This window comes from Ricinus communis, chromosome 9 (genome assembly GCF_019578655.1).
Source record: "Ricinus communis isolate WT05 ecotype wild-type chromosome 9, ASM1957865v1, whole genome shotgun sequence".
Lineage (NCBI taxonomy): Eukaryota > Viridiplantae > Streptophyta > Magnoliopsida > Malpighiales > Euphorbiaceae > Ricinus > Ricinus communis.
This window is the reverse complement of record NC_063264.1, coordinates 7,950,190-7,967,996: the sequence shown is the minus strand read 5'-3', so window position 1 is coordinate 7,967,996 and position 17,807 is coordinate 7,950,190. Positions and strand designations below refer to the sequence as shown.

At 32.2% G+C, this 17,807-nt stretch overlaps 1 protein-coding gene across 1 annotated transcript; it reads left to right on the top strand.

Annotated features, from left to right (window-relative positions):
* Nucleotides 1-3,981: 3,981 nt before the first annotated feature.
* Nucleotides 3,982-12,975, top strand: LOC8282914 (probable disease resistance protein At4g27220). The gene is made up of 3 exons (XM_002522919.4): nucleotides 3,982-4,222; nucleotides 9,050-12,413; nucleotides 12,627-12,975. The coding sequence occupies exons 2-3, from the start codon at nucleotides 9,060-9,062 to the stop codon at nucleotides 12,801-12,803; spliced, it is 3,531 nt and encodes a 1,176-aa protein (XP_002522965.1). The 5' UTR covers nucleotides 3,982-4,222; nucleotides 9,050-9,059; the 3' UTR covers nucleotides 12,804-12,975.
* The last annotated feature ends 4,832 nt before the right edge of the window (nucleotides 12,976-17,807 follow it).

Here is a 17,807-nt window from a genome sequence, read left to right as displayed (position 1 = left end):
GGTTAAATTGAGTGTTTCTTGCTTGCTATTAAGAAGTTTCACCCTCATCTGTTGAATATTTAGGCGTAATCACTTAGAAACTTTTTCTCTATTTGTCTTATTATTATATCAGTTGGGACAAATCCTTTCAGTTTCATTCTCGTCTTCTTCTACGTCTGCCAATGCCCTTGATTCCTTAGTTCTCTTAGGGCGATCCGAATCACTGGTGACTTCCTTGACTGATTCGCTACGCACATTTTCGTTGATTTTTAACTACTTAAAAAAAGTTATAATTTTAATTAAAGAATTAATAATAAAAATAAAACTTAATTTACTTTTAATAATTCAAATTTTAAGTATATGAATTTTTTAATATTTAACTAAATACTAGTATTTTTGAAAATGTAAACTTACTAGATTAAATTATGTTAAAAATCAAAGTAAATAAAAAAATATTAGTTAATTGTTTTTATATGAACACTAAAAGAGAATTTAGCTATAAAATTTTTTATCTTAATTTGATATAAAAATTTAATTTTGAACGAGTCTATTATCTAATAGTAATTTAATGATTAAATAAAGATTTTTTATCAATTTAATCTTTTAATTGCCTTGACTTTAGATGAAAGAGGCACTTGTTAGTTTTATTAAAAGAAAAAGGATTCTAATATAATAAACAAATTATAAGAGACTTTTTATGTATTACACACAAAAATCATAGGGCAATTAGTATAAACCAAACCTAATTAATGATCGTTTAATGAAAATTTGATGGAATAAGTTTTTGGTATACAATTACAAAATAAAAAATAAAAAGATATAATCTTTAAATATTAAGAGATAACTAGTATAATATAAAAAATATAGAAAATAAATAGTAATTAACCCTACTCTTAATTAGTTCGGAAAATACTATAAATTTCATTTTATTTTAAAATGATGAAATTTGAATCTATAAAGCGATAATAAAAATAACTTAAAAATAAAATATAATAAATAAAGTAACTATAAAAATCACATACATTTTTGCTTGACCATTGGGGTGCTCTGCTTATCAAAAGCTCTATTTTCTTTTTCTTTTTTTTTGGGATAAAATGATTTTAAACTATGTTAACATTTTTTTTTCCGAATCTAGATATAGCGAGAAAAATGAAACTCTATGATTAAAGTTACTGTCATCTTAGGTCTCGGGAGATGGGGGACATGTGAATTCGAGGCTGGGATTTAGGTTAATCCAACTGGAATTACCTTTTCAAAATCAATTTGCACTTAATTGTCAAGAACAATAAAGTTTGAGAGTCAAAATGATAGTTTCACAAGTTCAGGGACCTAATTGTAAAATATTAAACTTCCTCTACGTAGAACTAACGTAGAGCCAATCGGTTCTGTATAGAGCCAATCGGTTCTGTATAGAGCCGATCAGCTCTACATAGAGCCAATTAGGTTATTTGCACTCTAACACCATTTTTCTCGATGATTTCACGTCTAGATATATATTTTAGAAGGTTTTTTTGACGATAATCATCATTTTTACCGATAATTAAAAATAAAATTAGATATTTATCGATATAATTTTTAAATCTATCGCTTCCCTTAAGGTTTTTTTTGAAACCTTATAAATAGAAAGAGTAGTCAATGGTTAGTGCTAACAGTCAAGAGCTGAAACTTGGTAGTAAGTGAGATCAATACTTGAGAGACACTCAGAAAGAAAATATACAGAGAAAAACCAGAGAGAAAAGAAAGAAAAAGACTGTCGTTCTTAGTTGACAACAGAAGATTCAAGTCACTAAATAAGAACGGTTTTAGGAAACAAGTCACTGAAGAAAGAATTATTTTTGGAAATTATTTTTAAGTCGTCAGAAGATTTCTCTACACAAGATCCAACACTGGATCCTATCCGGTCTTCGACTCAACTACATCCTCATCACTTAAGACTCGTAGATCTACCAACTATAGTGATAACCTTAGGATTCCTTCAATCATACATTCACCATCATCATAAAATCGATTCATTCGTTCCTTTTTATTATCTAATTTTAGAAACATAATTAGGATTTTGATTTATGATCAGTATGATTAGATTATGATTTTTGCTGAATATGCACGATTATTGGATTTTGAATCTAATAATAAGCAATCTAAAATTTTGAAATACGATATTTTGCCAATTAAGGTTTTGGATTTGATTAAAAACATGTTATAGGATTAATGATTAGATTTATGTTTCCATTATGATTAGGTAGTTAAATATTTAATATAATCATGAATGATTTGCCATTTGTTAGTTTACTGTACTTATGGTTAGGATTTTGATCATTGACTTATGTTACTTTTATTTTAATTTTATTCTAATTTTCTTTTATTCTAATTCATTTTACTATCTGTGCATGTGAGATTTGGCTTTAGGGATACAAAATACATTGAAGAATCGTTGAAAGCCCAACCTGGAACCTTAGAGTCGATTAGCTTAGTACGGAGCCAATTGGCTCTGTGTTGAGCCGATTAGCTTAGTACGGAGCCAATTGGCTCTGTGTTGAGCCGATTAGCTTAATGCAGAGCCAATTGGCTCTAGGTTGAGCAAATCGGCTCTAGATATAGAGCTGATTGGTTGTTTAAGCCCAACCTCCATTTTTTGAATCTTTGGACGAATTTTGATGTACTCTGAGTTCTATAAAGTTTTTAGGTCTTTTTCTTTCACAATCATAGTTATAGACCGGGTTATAATAGTTAGATTTTACTTCCTAATTTTATTTTATTTATTTTATTTATTATATGATTAATTAAATATGTGTTATATAATTGATTAATTAAAATGGATCACATGGATTTAGGCTTAAAACTGGATTCAACATGAAAATGGTAGTCAAATAGGCTAATCAATATAAACTGAGCCTAAAACCCTAAAATCTAAGTAGACTTAGCGGGCGTTGGCATGCTTAGTTAGGGTTTGAGTTTAATTAGAATTAGGATCACAATAAATGGACCTTCTCATAATAAGTAGTCTATTAGGTCGAAAGGCGGAAGTCAAAAGCATAACATGTAATTTAGCTAGAAAAGGTGAGCTACATGCATAATTGACTAGTAGACTAGCCTAACCATTTTAATATGCGTTGTGCTTGAATAAAACAGACTATACTTAGATGTTTTATGCGTGTTGTTTTGGCATGCCTGTGGATAAATTGTTTGTATTTATAGGTAATAATTTTTTAAACAATAAAATTAAAGATTAATATACACAAATAAGGAAGTTGGCTTCTAGATCCATCTCTAGACTTTATGGCTTAAGCTTCTTTATAGAATTTAAAAAACGTCACTTATTAGTAAAAGTGTCCCAGTAATTATTTGAGTGGTGACTTCCATCTCCGCACTAGTGTCAGTGACTAGTTAGCGTATTTCCGATTAGGTTGAAAAATTTTACAGTACCGTAATAGCTAAAAATACTTGGGTACACACCTGAAACCGCCGCCCACAAACTCTCAAATGATCAAATAAGTAAAAAGGAAGAAAATGAATATCTTCTTAACAAATTATTCCATAACTTGAAATATTTTGGTCCAACAAATCCTATTCTTCAATTAAATGAGGAAGATATTTATATTCTTTTCAATTTTAAAATAATAACCCATGTTAATCATAAAATTTGTTTTATTTAGAAAAGATATGTTATACATTTTATCTAAAAATATTCCAAAATTATTGACAGAAAAATAAAATGAAAATGCGAATTTGGAAATTGATTTTCTAAATGAGGAGAGTACAGCAGTATTAGCTCATTAACTGTCCAACTAATTGAGCTAATTTATAACTAAACACACCAATAAGAATACTCCAACTGGCAAACTGACTAATCAACTAGCTCTTCACAATTAAACTACAGATTTAAAAGACCTTCTAGATGGCCAGGTGGCCTCTTGCCAGTTGCTTCTTCTGATATCCTAATAGTTTGACTTAATATCAATAATGGAGATTTTTAAACAAATTTTATCTATCTAAGACATAAGCAGATAGTGAACTTAATATTAATCAGTGGTTGAAGCTCTGCTCTTTGCTATCTGTTTCAATCCATTGTTCGCTTTCCTTTCTGTTTACTTTTGTTCTGAAACTGCTTATTTCCTTTTATTTTCTTTTTCTTCCTTCTGGTGTTCTTGACAAATCTCCAACGAAGAAGAAGAAGAAGAAAGAAGCTCTCGTGCTTTAGGCTATAGGGTACTGCATGGTGCAAAGGTTGCAGATAACACACGAGGTAAATTTCAATAAATTCTATTTGCTATAAATATTAGGAGGGTACTAAATTGCATGTCCATGGATGTTGTTACTTATTGGTCTTAGTATATGTATAGGCACACCTTTATGAAGATTCTAGTATTCTTATGGGATAAGCACAAAAAATATTAATAGTTTATAATTTTTAATATGTCAAAGAAAATTATACTTTTATAAATCGTAACAGAAAAATGTATGTTGCTGTTAAAAATGTATTTTACTGTTAATTTTAATATTATTATGTTATCCATGTCTAATAACTTTAATATTATCATGTTATCCGTGTCTAATAACTTGAGTTTAGAGCTTAACAACTTTTAATTTACGGTTTAAGAAGACACTAATTCAATGAAATTTATTTGATGGTTAAATAACGACACTTTGAATTGTTGGACTATAAATCTATATCATCAAATGCAAACAACATGATAATAATGGCCGACCGAAATAAAGATAGTTGAATTCTTATCAATCAATATTTTTTAATGATGATTTTTTTTATCACGAGTTTTAATCATATAATTTTTTATCTAAAAAAATCACATAAAAAAATTGTTAAATTGTGAGACTGGGTGTTACATTTTTTGTATTTATTTTTTTTTCTTTTTTAGTGCTTCAGTTAAGGTCCTAATTACCACTAGAACCCTCCTGTTTGACTTTTAAATTAGTTAGTCCCTCCCAATTGGTCCCTCTAACACATAATCTCGTAATTTTTATCTAAGGTTTATTAATTAAAAAAAAAAACAGAACCAGCTATAATAAACATTATCAGTTGAGTTAATTGAATTAATCGATGGAATAACCCTTGATTTAAAGTTAATCTAAATAATTTTAAAAAATTAAGTTGTTAATCGGTTAATCAATTGTTGATTAATTAATGATGGTTGAGAACTAGTTTACTAGTTAAAATATTTAACCTTGTATTAGATATATATAGTATATTTGTAATAAAATATTTACAATTATATTAGATGTATATTGATAGGACAGAATGATAAGCTAGGACATATTGTCGGTCATTGATCAAAGATAGTAGAGAATTGAGAGAGTATCTCAATCTCTACACTTTGAGACGTAATATACGACCTATTATCTAAAAGTCGCCTAAATCCTAAATAGGTAAAAAATATAAAAAATAATATAAAAATTCTTTTAATAACGTTATAAGAATCTAGAATAGTCAAACATCTCTAACTATTAGACGGTTGTAATAGAATTATTGAGATGACCTATACATCTTACAAAAAATAATATATTTCTCTTTCTCTAAATCATCACTGCTGATGATCAAGTATAAATATCCGTCTCTCGTACACACAAATTATATTTTAGTGTTCAGCTTATCGTTAGTCTAGCTAATCTATTTCTAATATCTAACTTAATTGCTGTATAAATTTTCTCTTTGAAATTTATCAAACGATCAAAATAGATTAGATTTCAATTTTTTCTTATAAATAGACCCATTATTTTCTTATTTTAAAGCTAATTTAATCTAAAAATTGATTGAATAAATTATATTTTCAGAATATTACTTTTTAATATTTCTTTAACTTCTATACTATTTGTTTCTTTTTTTTTAAGTAAAATTATTAACTCAGCTACACGTATCGTGGCCACCTCTGCTGCTGCTGCTACCACCACCGCCACCAACTCCATAACCATCTAGTGGTAATGACTCTATTAATCCAGTATCAAACTCATAATATATACCACCGTACAACTCCATCACTTCCACCATAAGCATTCAAATACTTAGTGTCTTGCATGTATACCCACATACCCATTACAAATTAATTGGGACTTTTTTACACATAATAATTTCGCCAGTCAAATTTCAAAATAAGGAAGAAAAAGAAGGATGGAGGCACCCGTCGAGGTGATGCAATCAAGTGTGTGCTGCAATGAAGGCATTGCTATGTCGAATAAGTCAGAAAGAAGCAAGGAAAAAGAAAAACAAAAGGAATGAAAAGAGAAAGCTTGATTTTAATGGCTGCTGAAGGAAATAAATATTTAATTTTAGTTTTTTTCTTTTAATTGAAGAACTTAAAAAGAAAAAGATTCCCAAAACCTCTAACTGGGTCAATATTTGGATTGATTTGATCCTAACACAGAAGTTATGTGCTAGCCTTTGTATTGAGAAAGTTGAATTATGGTCTATTTTGACTCTTCGATACAAGTTGAAGGGGCAAATTGACCCTTTTTGTCTATAATTTTTTGGAGTTAATTGTAACCGATAATTATTTAAGTAAAAAATCTGATACTGACACTGAAAACGAAATAAATAAAACAGTAATTTAACCATTTCTTTCTAATTCCTTTCTCTATAGAAGAATAAAAAAAATATTTTTCTATATTTATGGTCTATTTTTAAATTTAAATAAAAAATAAATAAATAAATCGTTGATAATTTCTTTTTAGATTACCGCAACTGCATAACAATTAATAGCATTTAAAGAAAAATCAAGGAGTTAAAAAACATGATGCTGTCAAAGTCCCGGGCCTGTTCTCTGTAAATAATGAACTTTCTTTTTAATTATATGCTTATTCACATTCATATTTTAATTATTATATGTATGTAATGTGCAATCAAAACACAATAATCCGAAGGGGTTATTCTAATACCTTTTAGAATAAATTTTAATATTTAATAAAATTAATTTATTAGTTGATATAATATTAAAATATTATTAATATGCTCTTTCTTAAGATAGAGTTAGTATTATTATTTTATTATGAAACTATTTATTAGTTAATATAATATTAAAATATAACTAAAATATTATTTTTTAGAATTAGAGTGAGTGTCTAAATAGGAATATAATTTATAAATCAATAGATTAATAGAAAATAATTATAAAATTATATATAAGCTTGAATTTCATGTGTCAAAAATGAATATAATATATACTAGTCGTTTATCCGTATTCAATTAATATATACTAGCCGTTTACTCTTGCGTTGCATGACTATTATTATTATTTCGATTATAAATCAAATTTATAGATACAATTTCATTAATTATTTAATATTTAATATTAATTTATAATAATTTTAAGAATAATAGCAAACTAACTATTTTTAGACGTCTTTAATTTTTTTAAAATTTCATCTACATTATTGTATTAATAAAAATATTTATTTATTAATGTTATTTTTAAATTATTTTTAAGATATTTATTTATTAACTCTATTATTATATAAATAAATACTATCAATATAATTGATATTAATATTTTTTAAATTAAAAATTATTATATAATTAAGAATTTATTTATTAGTGAATATAATATTTAAAAATATTATTTTTTATAATTAAAATTATTATCTAATTAAAAAATTAATTTATTAATCAACATAAAAATTAATATGTTATTTTTTAGAATAATTATTATCTAATTAGAAAATTAATCATTATCTATTTAAAAAATTAATTTATTAGTAATATATTATTTCTTAGGATTAGAATGAATGTTTAATTAGAAACGTAACTTATTAATTAGTAAATTAATAAAAAATATATAAAATAATATATAAGTTTCAATTCTATGTGTAAAAAATAATACAAATATTAAAATAGAAATTTTACGTGTTAAAATTAAATATACATATTAAAAAATTAAATTTTAAAAATTTATATATATATATATATATATAGATGAAAAATTCATATCCAACATCTTTGGCCCACCAAGGTCACGAAGCTCAAAGATCAAAGCTATCCACATTGATCGCTATTTGTACAAAAAGAAACAAAATTTGATAATACGTTGTAGCCTATAGAAATTTAAAGGACTAACCAAGAAAAATAGTCCATTGATAAGAAATGTGCTCTTTTTTCTTTTTTTTTTTTTCTGAATTAATCTCTCAATACATTAAGTCATATAGATGAGTGCGCATTTAAAATTATATCAATTCTTTTCAAATTTTAAAATAAATATCGATATTTTTAATTTATTTTAAAAAATATTTTATGATGATAATTTTTAATATTTTATAAGAAAATGACGTAGAAGTTGATTGTATTTACTAAAAAAACTAAAATATCGATAAAAATAATTTATCTTAAATTTAACAATATAATCATTTAAAATTTCATATATGCACATTGTTTTATATCTGATATCTAAACACAATAATATTTTTGCTTGCTCATTAATATTTTTTAGTATTCAAAGTTAAGTTGCCATATTATTATACTCATTGTAAAATTTTAAAAATTATTACTGAAGAAAAGTGTCTTTAAAAATAAATTAAAAGAATAAGTATATATTTTAAAATATTAAAATAATTAAACAAAATTGTTAAGAAATATAAAGTTTAAAATTCAATTAGTAATTAGGCCAATAAAAAATAGTTGGGTGTCAACTTCCTAAAACAAAAACTATAGAATATTAAGCGGAAGATTTTAAAGAAATTAGTGAAAATAAAAACAGGAGAACTTATAAGATATTCAAATAATTAATTGGACGAAATGTAAATAGGAAGATGAATGAATTATTTCTGTAGATAGTTCAGAAAAAAAGAATTGCTGTAAGGAAAGAAAATGAAAAAATTTATAAAATAGTAGACGGAGACAGTGATAAATCTAAAGATTATAGCGCCCCACATTTACAACTGGGTCAGATTTCATTTATTGTTCATCTTTAATCTGTCTCCTTTCGCGATCTATTATTGAATATGAGAAAAAGACTGCTGTAGTTTTCCTTTTATTTGCTCCTCATATTGTTAAAGTTAAAACACCCATCTTCAGATCATGTTTTGCTGCTTTTACAAGGCATTCATTTCCTGATGTGCTGTTTTCTTTCAGATCAGCAAAAATGGCATGTCTTCTTGCATGGGCTCAGGGCACTTTTCTCTCCATTGCTGCCAATTATGTGCAAAAAGGAGTGGAAGCAGCCATAAATCAGTTTCGCTACATGTGCTGTTTGAAGAAGTTTCAGGAAGAACTCAATCAAGAAGAGCATGCACTGAATGTGGTACAAAAGGAGGTGCACAGAATAGTTGAGAAAGAGGGAAAGAGTACTAAGGTGCCAGATGAACCTGTAGAAGACTGGATAAACAGAACGGAAAAGACCTTGGAGGATGTTCATCTTCTGCAAAATGCAATTCAGGAAGATAAGAAGTGCTTGAGTAATTGTTGTCCTAATTGGTTTTGGCGATATGACAGTAGTAAGGAAGCTGAAGGCTTGACTGAAACTCTTAGAAATCTCAAGCAAGAGCGCAGCCAATTCCAGAAACTAACACATGAAGCTGAACTCCCTAACATTGAATTCGTTCGATCCAAGGGTCTGGTGCTCTCTAAAGCTTCAGAAGCAGCTCTAGCTGACATTATGACAGCACTAGAGAGTGATGGTGTCAATATGATTGGATTGCACGGTATGCCAGGAGTGGGTAAAACCACCTTGACGATACAAGTAAAGGACGAAGCAGAGAGTCGAAGGCTTTTCGATGAGTTCGTGAAGGTCACTGTGACAGAAAAACCAAACCTGACTGCCATCCAAGATCGAATTGCAGAGCAGCTGCAACTGAAGTTTGATGAGAAGAGTAGCATAAAAGAGAGAGCAAGCAAATTAATGTTGCGACTGCGTGATGAGAGGAAGAAGCTTTTAGTGTTGGATGATGTATGGGGAGAGCTCAATCTGAATGAAATTGGGATCCCACCTGCTGACGATCTCAAGCATTTCAAGATTCTGATAACGACACGTAGGATACCTGTTTGTGAATCTATGAACTGTCAACTGAAGATTCTGCTGGATACTTTAACCGAAGCTGAAGCGTGGGCTCTGTTTAAAATGGCTGCCCGTTTAGAGGATGACTCTGCCTTGACTGATGTGGCAAAGATGGTGGCAAAAGAATGTGGCCGACTCCCTGTAGCACTTGTGTCAGTAGGAAAGGCTCTTCGAGGTAAACCTCCTCATGGATGGGAACGAGCGTTGAGAAAGATTCAGGAGGGTGAGCATCAAGAAATTCGGGATTTGAGCAGAGAAGAAAATGCATATAAAAGTCTGAAGTTCAGCTTTGATGAATTGGAACGAGAGGAAACCAAGAGATGTTTGCTTTTATGCTCTTTGTTCCCCGAGGATTATGAAATTTCTGCTGAGGACCTGGCTAGATATGTACACGGGTTAGGGCTTTATCAACGCACTGGGTCATTTAAAGATACAATGAGCGATGTTCTTGATGCACTCGACGAGCTCAAAGATTCCCATTTGCTGTTGGAAGCTGAGAGTAAAGGAAAGGCGAAGATGCATGACTTGGTTCGTGATATTGTCCTACTGATTGGGAAAAGTTATTCGGTGGTCACTAGTTCCAAAACAGAGAAGGAATTCATGGTAACTGGTGGGATTGGGTTTCAGGAGTGGCCAACAGATGAAAGCTTCAGAGATTTTGCAGCTCTTTCCTTGTTGGACAATGAGATGGGGCAACTTCCAGATCAGTTGGATTATCCGAGGTTGGAAATGTTATTATTGTCAAGAAGGACAAGTATTTCAGAAGGGTACGTTCAAAGAGATTTCACCAATGTTATGGATAAATCTTTTGAAGGAATGGAAAAACTTCAGGTTTTATCTATAACCCGTGGGATCTTATCAATGCAGTCACTAGAAATCTTACAGAACCTTCGGACGCTAGAGCTGAGATATTGCAAGTTCAGTTCAGAGAGAAATGCCACTGCCACTGCCAAGCTTGCTTCATTGAGCAATCTGAAGAGACTTGAGATCCTTAGTTTTTATGGTTCTGATATTAGCGAATTGCCTGATGAGATGGGAGAATTGAAGAACTTGAAACTCTTGAATTTAGCAAATTGTTATGGTCTAGACAGAATCCCTCCAAATATGATTCGGAAATTGTCAAAGCTTGAAGAATTACACATTGGTACCTTTATAGATTGGGAGTACGAAGGAAACGCTAGCCCAATGGACATCCACAGGAATTCGCTGCCTCACTTGGCCATTCTGTCAGTGAATATTCATAAAATTCCAAAAGGTTTTGCTCTCTCTAACTTGGTCGGGTATCATATTCACATTTGTGATTGCGAATACCCCACATTCCTGTCGAACCTCAGACATCCAGCATCAAGAACCATTTGCTTGCTTCCCAATGAAGGCTCTGTTAATGCAGTTCAGGAGTTGTTTAAGAATGTGTATGATCTTCGTCTGGAATGCAACAACACATGTTTCCAAAACCTGATGCCAGACATGTCTCAGACGGGCTTTCAGGAAGTTTCTCGCCTTGATGTTTATGGTTGTACGATGGAATGCCTCATTAGTACTTCAAAGAAGAAAGAATTAGCAAATAATGCATTCTCGAATTTGGTGGAGCTAGAAATCGGCATGACAACCCTCAGCGAAATCTGTCAAGGTTCGCCGCCAGAGGGATTCTTACAGAAATTGCAAATATTGAAAATTTCTAGCTGTGACCAAATGGTAACCATATTTCCTGCGAAGTTATTGCGAGGAATGCAGAAATTGGAAAGGGTGGAGATTGATGATTGTGAAGTTCTGGCACAGGTATTCGAACTGGATGGGCTTGACGAGACAAATAAGGAATGCCTTTCATACCTAAAAAGACTGGAGCTGTATAACTTAGACGCATTGGTGTGTATATGGAAAGGGCCAACTGATAATGTAAACCTCACAAGTCTCACTCATTTAACCATATGCTACTGCGGGAGCCTGGCATCTCTCTTCTCAGTGTCCCTTGCTCAAAGTTTGGTGCACCTGGAAAAACTCGAAGTAAAAGATTGTGATCAACTTGAGTACGTCATTGCAGAAAAAAAGGGGACTGAAACATTTTCAAAAGCTCATCCTCAACAACGACACTGTCTGCAAAATTTAAAGTCGGTTATAATAGAAGGTTGTAATAAGATGAAATACGTCTTCCCAGTCGCTCAGGGTCTTCCAAATCTGACAGAGCTTCACATAAAAGCATCCGATAAATTATTGGCTATGTTCGGGACTGAAAATCAAGTAGACATCAGTAACGTGGAAGAGATTGTGTTCCCCAAGCTATTGAACTTGTTCCTAGAAGAATTACCAAGCCTCCTCACATTTTGTCCAACGGGTTATCATTACATATTTCCATCTCTGCAAGAGCTAAGAGTGAAATCATGTCCAGAGATGACAACGAGCTTCACTGCTGCACAAGATGCCATTGTTTATGCCAAACCTGAGGTATGTATACTAATACTTGATGACTCAATTAATAGGATATTTTTCGTTCGTGTTCTGTTTTTTCTTTTTCCTGATGTTGGTACCAAGAACAAGATATTGCCATTTGTTTCCAAGTCTTCCTGCGTAGTCCTATATCATGCTTGTTTTGGTCCTACTCTGCAAATTATAGCATGTACATTCCTGTATATTTACTTAATTATGGTGATCATGGAGGCACCACCGCTGAGGCAAGATACAACAATAGAGTCTGCAGCAACCCAAGTTATAGTTGCCCCAAGGTCTGCAGATAGCTTAGACTGGTATCGCTCTGAAGGCAAATGGATTACAGAAGAAGAAGCCAAGAAAGAAGAAGAGGAAGAAGAAGAAGAAGAGGAGGAGAAAAGAACTTGAGAAGGAAATGGATTAGACAAGACCTCCAGGGTACGTGGCATTAGTTTGTGTAAATTCCTGAAGCATCTTTGTTCGGTAGTTTACTCCAGATGTTCAAACGCATGTGTTAAGTTTGTTTAAGAAAATGAAGAAGCAAATAATAAAGTTGGATAAGAAAAGATTGCCGAAAAAACTTGTTATATTATCAACTAAAAACAGAAAATATTTATACAACTTAAACTATAATTGCAAGAAGTTGAAAAGCCTGTACACTGCTACAAGTAAATTAAAAAACTACATGCATTGGTTAACAAGGCAAACAATGCTTTAATTAAATATTTGAACTAAGCAAAAACAACTAAAAGAAGTTACTAATACCCAGCAATTAAGACAAAACAAAAAAACAAACTAGTTGGCATACTACTAGTCCTAACATTCTCCTCCTTTTGGCTTCATAAGTTGCAGATATTGATCTAAATCATAAACATTGATTTTGGATCTTAATTCTTCAAACCTTCCTTTAGCAAGTGGCGTAGTTAATATATCTGCAAGCTGTTCTTCAGATATGCAGTGAACAAGGACAACTTCATTATCCTTTTGAGCTTCCCTAACTGAATGAAACTTGATCTTGAAATATTTGGTGCTGCCATCGAACAATTGATTTCTTGCAATTAGAACAGCTGACCGGTTGTCACAGTGTATAGGAGTAGGAGTTTTCTGTAGAGCTCCAAGATTTGCAAGTAATTTTCTCACCCAAATTGCTTGATTAACGGCAGATGTGGCAACAATATACTCTGCCTCTGCTGTTGATTGTGCAACTAACTCTTGCTTCTTTGAACTCTAGCAAAAAATATTAGAACTCAGGCTAAAAATATAGCCTGAAGTACTCCTCATATCTTCTATTGATCCTGCCCAATCACTGTTACAAAACCCTTCCAAGCTCAACTGAGCTTTGTTGCCAGCAAGAAACACAACTCCATAATTCACAGTCCCTTTCACATACCTCAAGACTCTTTTAGCAGTTTGCAAATGTAGATTAGAAGCACAATGCATAAATCTAGAAAGCATACTTACAACAAAGACTATGTCAGGTCTTGTTGCTGTCAAATAGAGTAAGCAGCCAATAAAACTCCTGTATTTTCTTTCATCTGCTGCTTCATGATCATCTGATTTGTATAGTTTTGCTCCCTTCATGGTTGGAGTACTAACTGCCTTGGCATTCTCCATCTGAAATTTCTTTAAAATTTCCTTTGCATACTTCTATATGCAAAAATTCCCTGATCAGCTTGCTTGATCTCCATGCCAAGAAAATAACTCATTGGCCCTAAGTCAAACATTTGAAACTCCTTTTGCATTTGAGCTTTGAATCTATGAATGAGCTCTAAGCTGCTACCAGTGACCAAAAGGTCATCAACATATAAAGAGACAATCAAAGTCTCTCTTCTAGTAGACTTCACGTACATAGTTGGCTCACTGAAGCTTTTATGGAACCCCAAATTGATAAAATAGTCATCAATTCTACTATACCAGGCCCTTGGGGCCTATTTTAATACATACAAAGCTTTCTTTAGCAAGCATACTTTGTTTTCATTCCCAGCACTCATAAAGCCCTCAAGCTGCTCAATGTAAACTGTCTTATCAAGCAGACCATTCAGAAAAGCTGACCTGACATCCAATTGGTGAACTTCCCATTATTTTTGAGCTACAAGTGCCAGGATTAACTTGATTGCGTCAAGTCTGGCTACTGGTGCAAATGTTTCTGGGAAATCAACTCTAGATTCTTATGAATAGCCCTTAATAGCCAATCTTGCTTTGAGTTCGTTTACTGAACCATCAGAGTTCAGTTTGGTCTTGAACACCTATCTCACTCCAGTGATCTTCTGTTTTTCAAGTTTATCATTAAAAATCCAAGTCTGGTTCTTATGAATCATGTCCAGCTCTTCTTGCGTAGCTTCTTTCCATCAAAGGAGTTTATTTGCATCTTCATAGCTTCCTGGTTCAATAACAACAACATTAGACCTCACATGGATGTCTGTCGAGGTCTTGCTTCCTCTCACACCCTCAATTTCAAGTTCCTCAGGGTATATAGTAGTTGCGTCTTGTTCTTGGTGTCCCATTGGAGTATTAATTGGTAATTCATGGCCAATCACTCCTCCATTGACCCAATCCCAGCTAGCACCTTCATCAAACTTGACGTTTCTGTTAACTGTCACTTTGTTTGAGATAGGATCATATATCCTAAGCCTTCCACATTGCTACTGTAGCTAAAGAAAATACCAACTTTAGACTTCTTATCAAGCTTAGTTCTCTTCTAGTCTGGCACATGAACATAGTAGATACTACCAAAAACCTTTAAATGCTCAACAAATGGCTTGTATCCATACCACACTTCAAATGCAGTCTTGCTTTCTAGTGAAGTTATGGGAAGTCTATTTAAGAGATAGATTATAGTATTAACACCTTCAGCCCAAAACTTCTTTGGTAAATTTTTCTCATATAGCAAGCACCTAGCCATCTCCATTATGGTTATGTTCTTCCTTTCACATACACCATTCTGCTGAGGTGTGTATGTGGTGGTGAATTGGTGCTCAATTCCACTAGAATCATAGAACTCTTGAAATTTTCTTGACTTGTATTCTCTGTACCATTATCAGACCTTAAGACTGTCATCTTGAAACTAGCTTGATTTTCAATCCAATTCTTAAATTTCCAGAAGATAGAAGCAACTTCAGCTTTACTCTTTAGGAAATAACCCCAGCATATTCTGGTATAATCATTAATGAATGCAATGAAATAAACACTGCCATTCAGAGAAGGTGTGTCCATTGGACCACATAAGTCAGTGTGCACCAATTGAAGCTTCTGTGTAGCTCTCCAAAACTGACGAGATGGAAATGGCTGTCTTTTGCTTACCTTTCTCACAAACTTCATACACATCTTCAACATCATTAATCACAGGCAAATTCTTCACAACAACATGCATTTTCTTTAAGAAAATTGAAGTGCTCTAACCTCTTGTGTCACACAACAGACTCATCAATACAAGTAGAGAGAGCTTGAGTATTAGACCCAATGTGACTCCAGTCTAATGGAAAACTCTTGTGCTTTAGTGAAAAAGAAGAGTTTAACTCCTAAAGGATAAAAAATAATACATTCTAATCCTTTAGATGACAAGGCATAACCTTTCTTAAGCAACTAACTAACACTTAATAAATTCTGATCTATCTCAAGTACATACAAAACTTCAGTAATTGACTTTATACCTGAAGGTGTGTATTGAAACAACACCTTTACCTTGAGCCAGGATCCTTGCACCATTACCAATCTTTACTTTGGTAACACAGGTACTGTCCACACTGCTAAAGAGACTTAGATTAGTTGTCATATGATGAGTGCAGCCACTGTCAATCATCAAAATTTTGGCAGAACTCACATCCTCAAGGCATGTAGCTATAAAGAGAGATTCCTCTTCTTGTGCTGGTTGTGCATCAATAGCTTGAGGTTGCTGAGATTGCTTTTGCTTGTTCTTGTATACTCTAGCAATATGACCCTTTTGATTACAGTTCTTGTATTAAGCACTGGGCTAGTACCAGCAATTTCTTTCCTTGTCAGTTGTCCTTTTACAGTGAGGACATAGAGGGAACTTCCCTTTCTTTGTTCCTGCTTCACTATTCTCAATATGCTGCTTCTGTCTATTTCCACTTCCTCCCACATTAACATTCACATTCTGCAATTTACTTGGCAAAAAAGTCCCCTTCAACTAGCTCCTTCTGTCTGAATGCCCTTCTTTGCTTTAATGCTTCAAATGCATTGAGTGGTTCTGGCAAAGTAATGGTTGTGAGGTCCCTTGAGTCTTCCAAAGAAGAGATTTTGGACTCGAGTCTTTCTGGCAAGCTGAATAGAAGCTTCTCCACTACTCTTCTGTCAGACATTTCTTCTCCAAGGAGTCTGATTTTGTTAACAATGGCGATCAACCTGTCTATGAAATCTTTTAACATTTTCACTCTCCACCATTCTTTCCATCTCAAACTTTCTTCTTAGATTCAATGCCTGCACCTTCCTAGTTCTGTCATTGCCTTGATATTCCTCCTTCAAATAATCCCAAATTTCCATAGGTGATTCAAAGTAAATAATTTTATCAAAGATAGAATCTGAGACTGCTGAATGAAGGCAAGTTTTGGCTCTAAACTTTTTTGCCTTTTCTTCATTATAAATCTTGATTTGATTCAAGGTTGGATTGTTTCCTAAAGGAGTAGGATCTAAGTCATCCTCAACATAGCTCCAAAGATCAAAGGCCTGCAAATAGATTGCATTTTGACATCCCATTTTGAATAATTTTCACCAGTTAGGATTGGAGGAGGCACAATAAAAAAGCCACTTGAAGAAGACATGATTCTATTTAAGGAAGTATAAAGAGGGTAAAGGTGTTTAAGTGTTTAGGCTAAGTGTTTAAGGAAGGTTTTTAAAAAACAGAATAAACAGGCTTCTGTCTAGCAAGAAGAACAAGAGATTTTGCTTCACAGATCCCTTAAAGATCAATTGTGCTCTAATACCAGTTGTTAAGTTTCTTTAAGAAAATGAAGAAGCAAATGAAGTTGGAAAAGAAAGTTTACTGAAAAAACTTGTTATATTATCAACTAAAATCAGAAAATATTGATACAACTTAAACTATGATTATAATAAGTTGAAAAGCTTGTACCTGCTACAAGTAAACTAAAAAACTACATGTATTGGTTAACAAGGCTGCCAATGATTTAACTAAATATTTAAACGAAGCAAAAACAACTAAAAGAAGCTACTAATATCTAGAAATTAAGACAAAGCAAAGAAACAAACTAGCTGACATATTGCCAGTCTTAACAGCATGTATGAAAAAACATTATTTAATATAGCTTATAAAATTGAAGTTCTTTCTTTTGTTCTTTCATCAAGGTCTCTTGTGCCTTTTGAGTCCTAGAGAAAATATGGGTATACTTTTGCCCATGTGTATTTTGTTTATAGGCTTCCAAGCTGTAGGCAACTATA

What these genes read in the sequence shown, in the direction of transcription:
- LOC8282914 (XM_002522919.4), top strand. Translation starts at nt 9,060, where the DNA reads ATGGCATGTCTTCTTGCATGGGCTCAGGGCACTTTTCTCTCCATTGCT. An exon ending in TTGTTTATGCCAAACCTGAG is followed by an intron (nt 12,414 to 12,626) that starts GTATGTATACTA and finishes GTGATCATGGAG; the next exon opens with GCACCACCGCTGAGGCAAGA.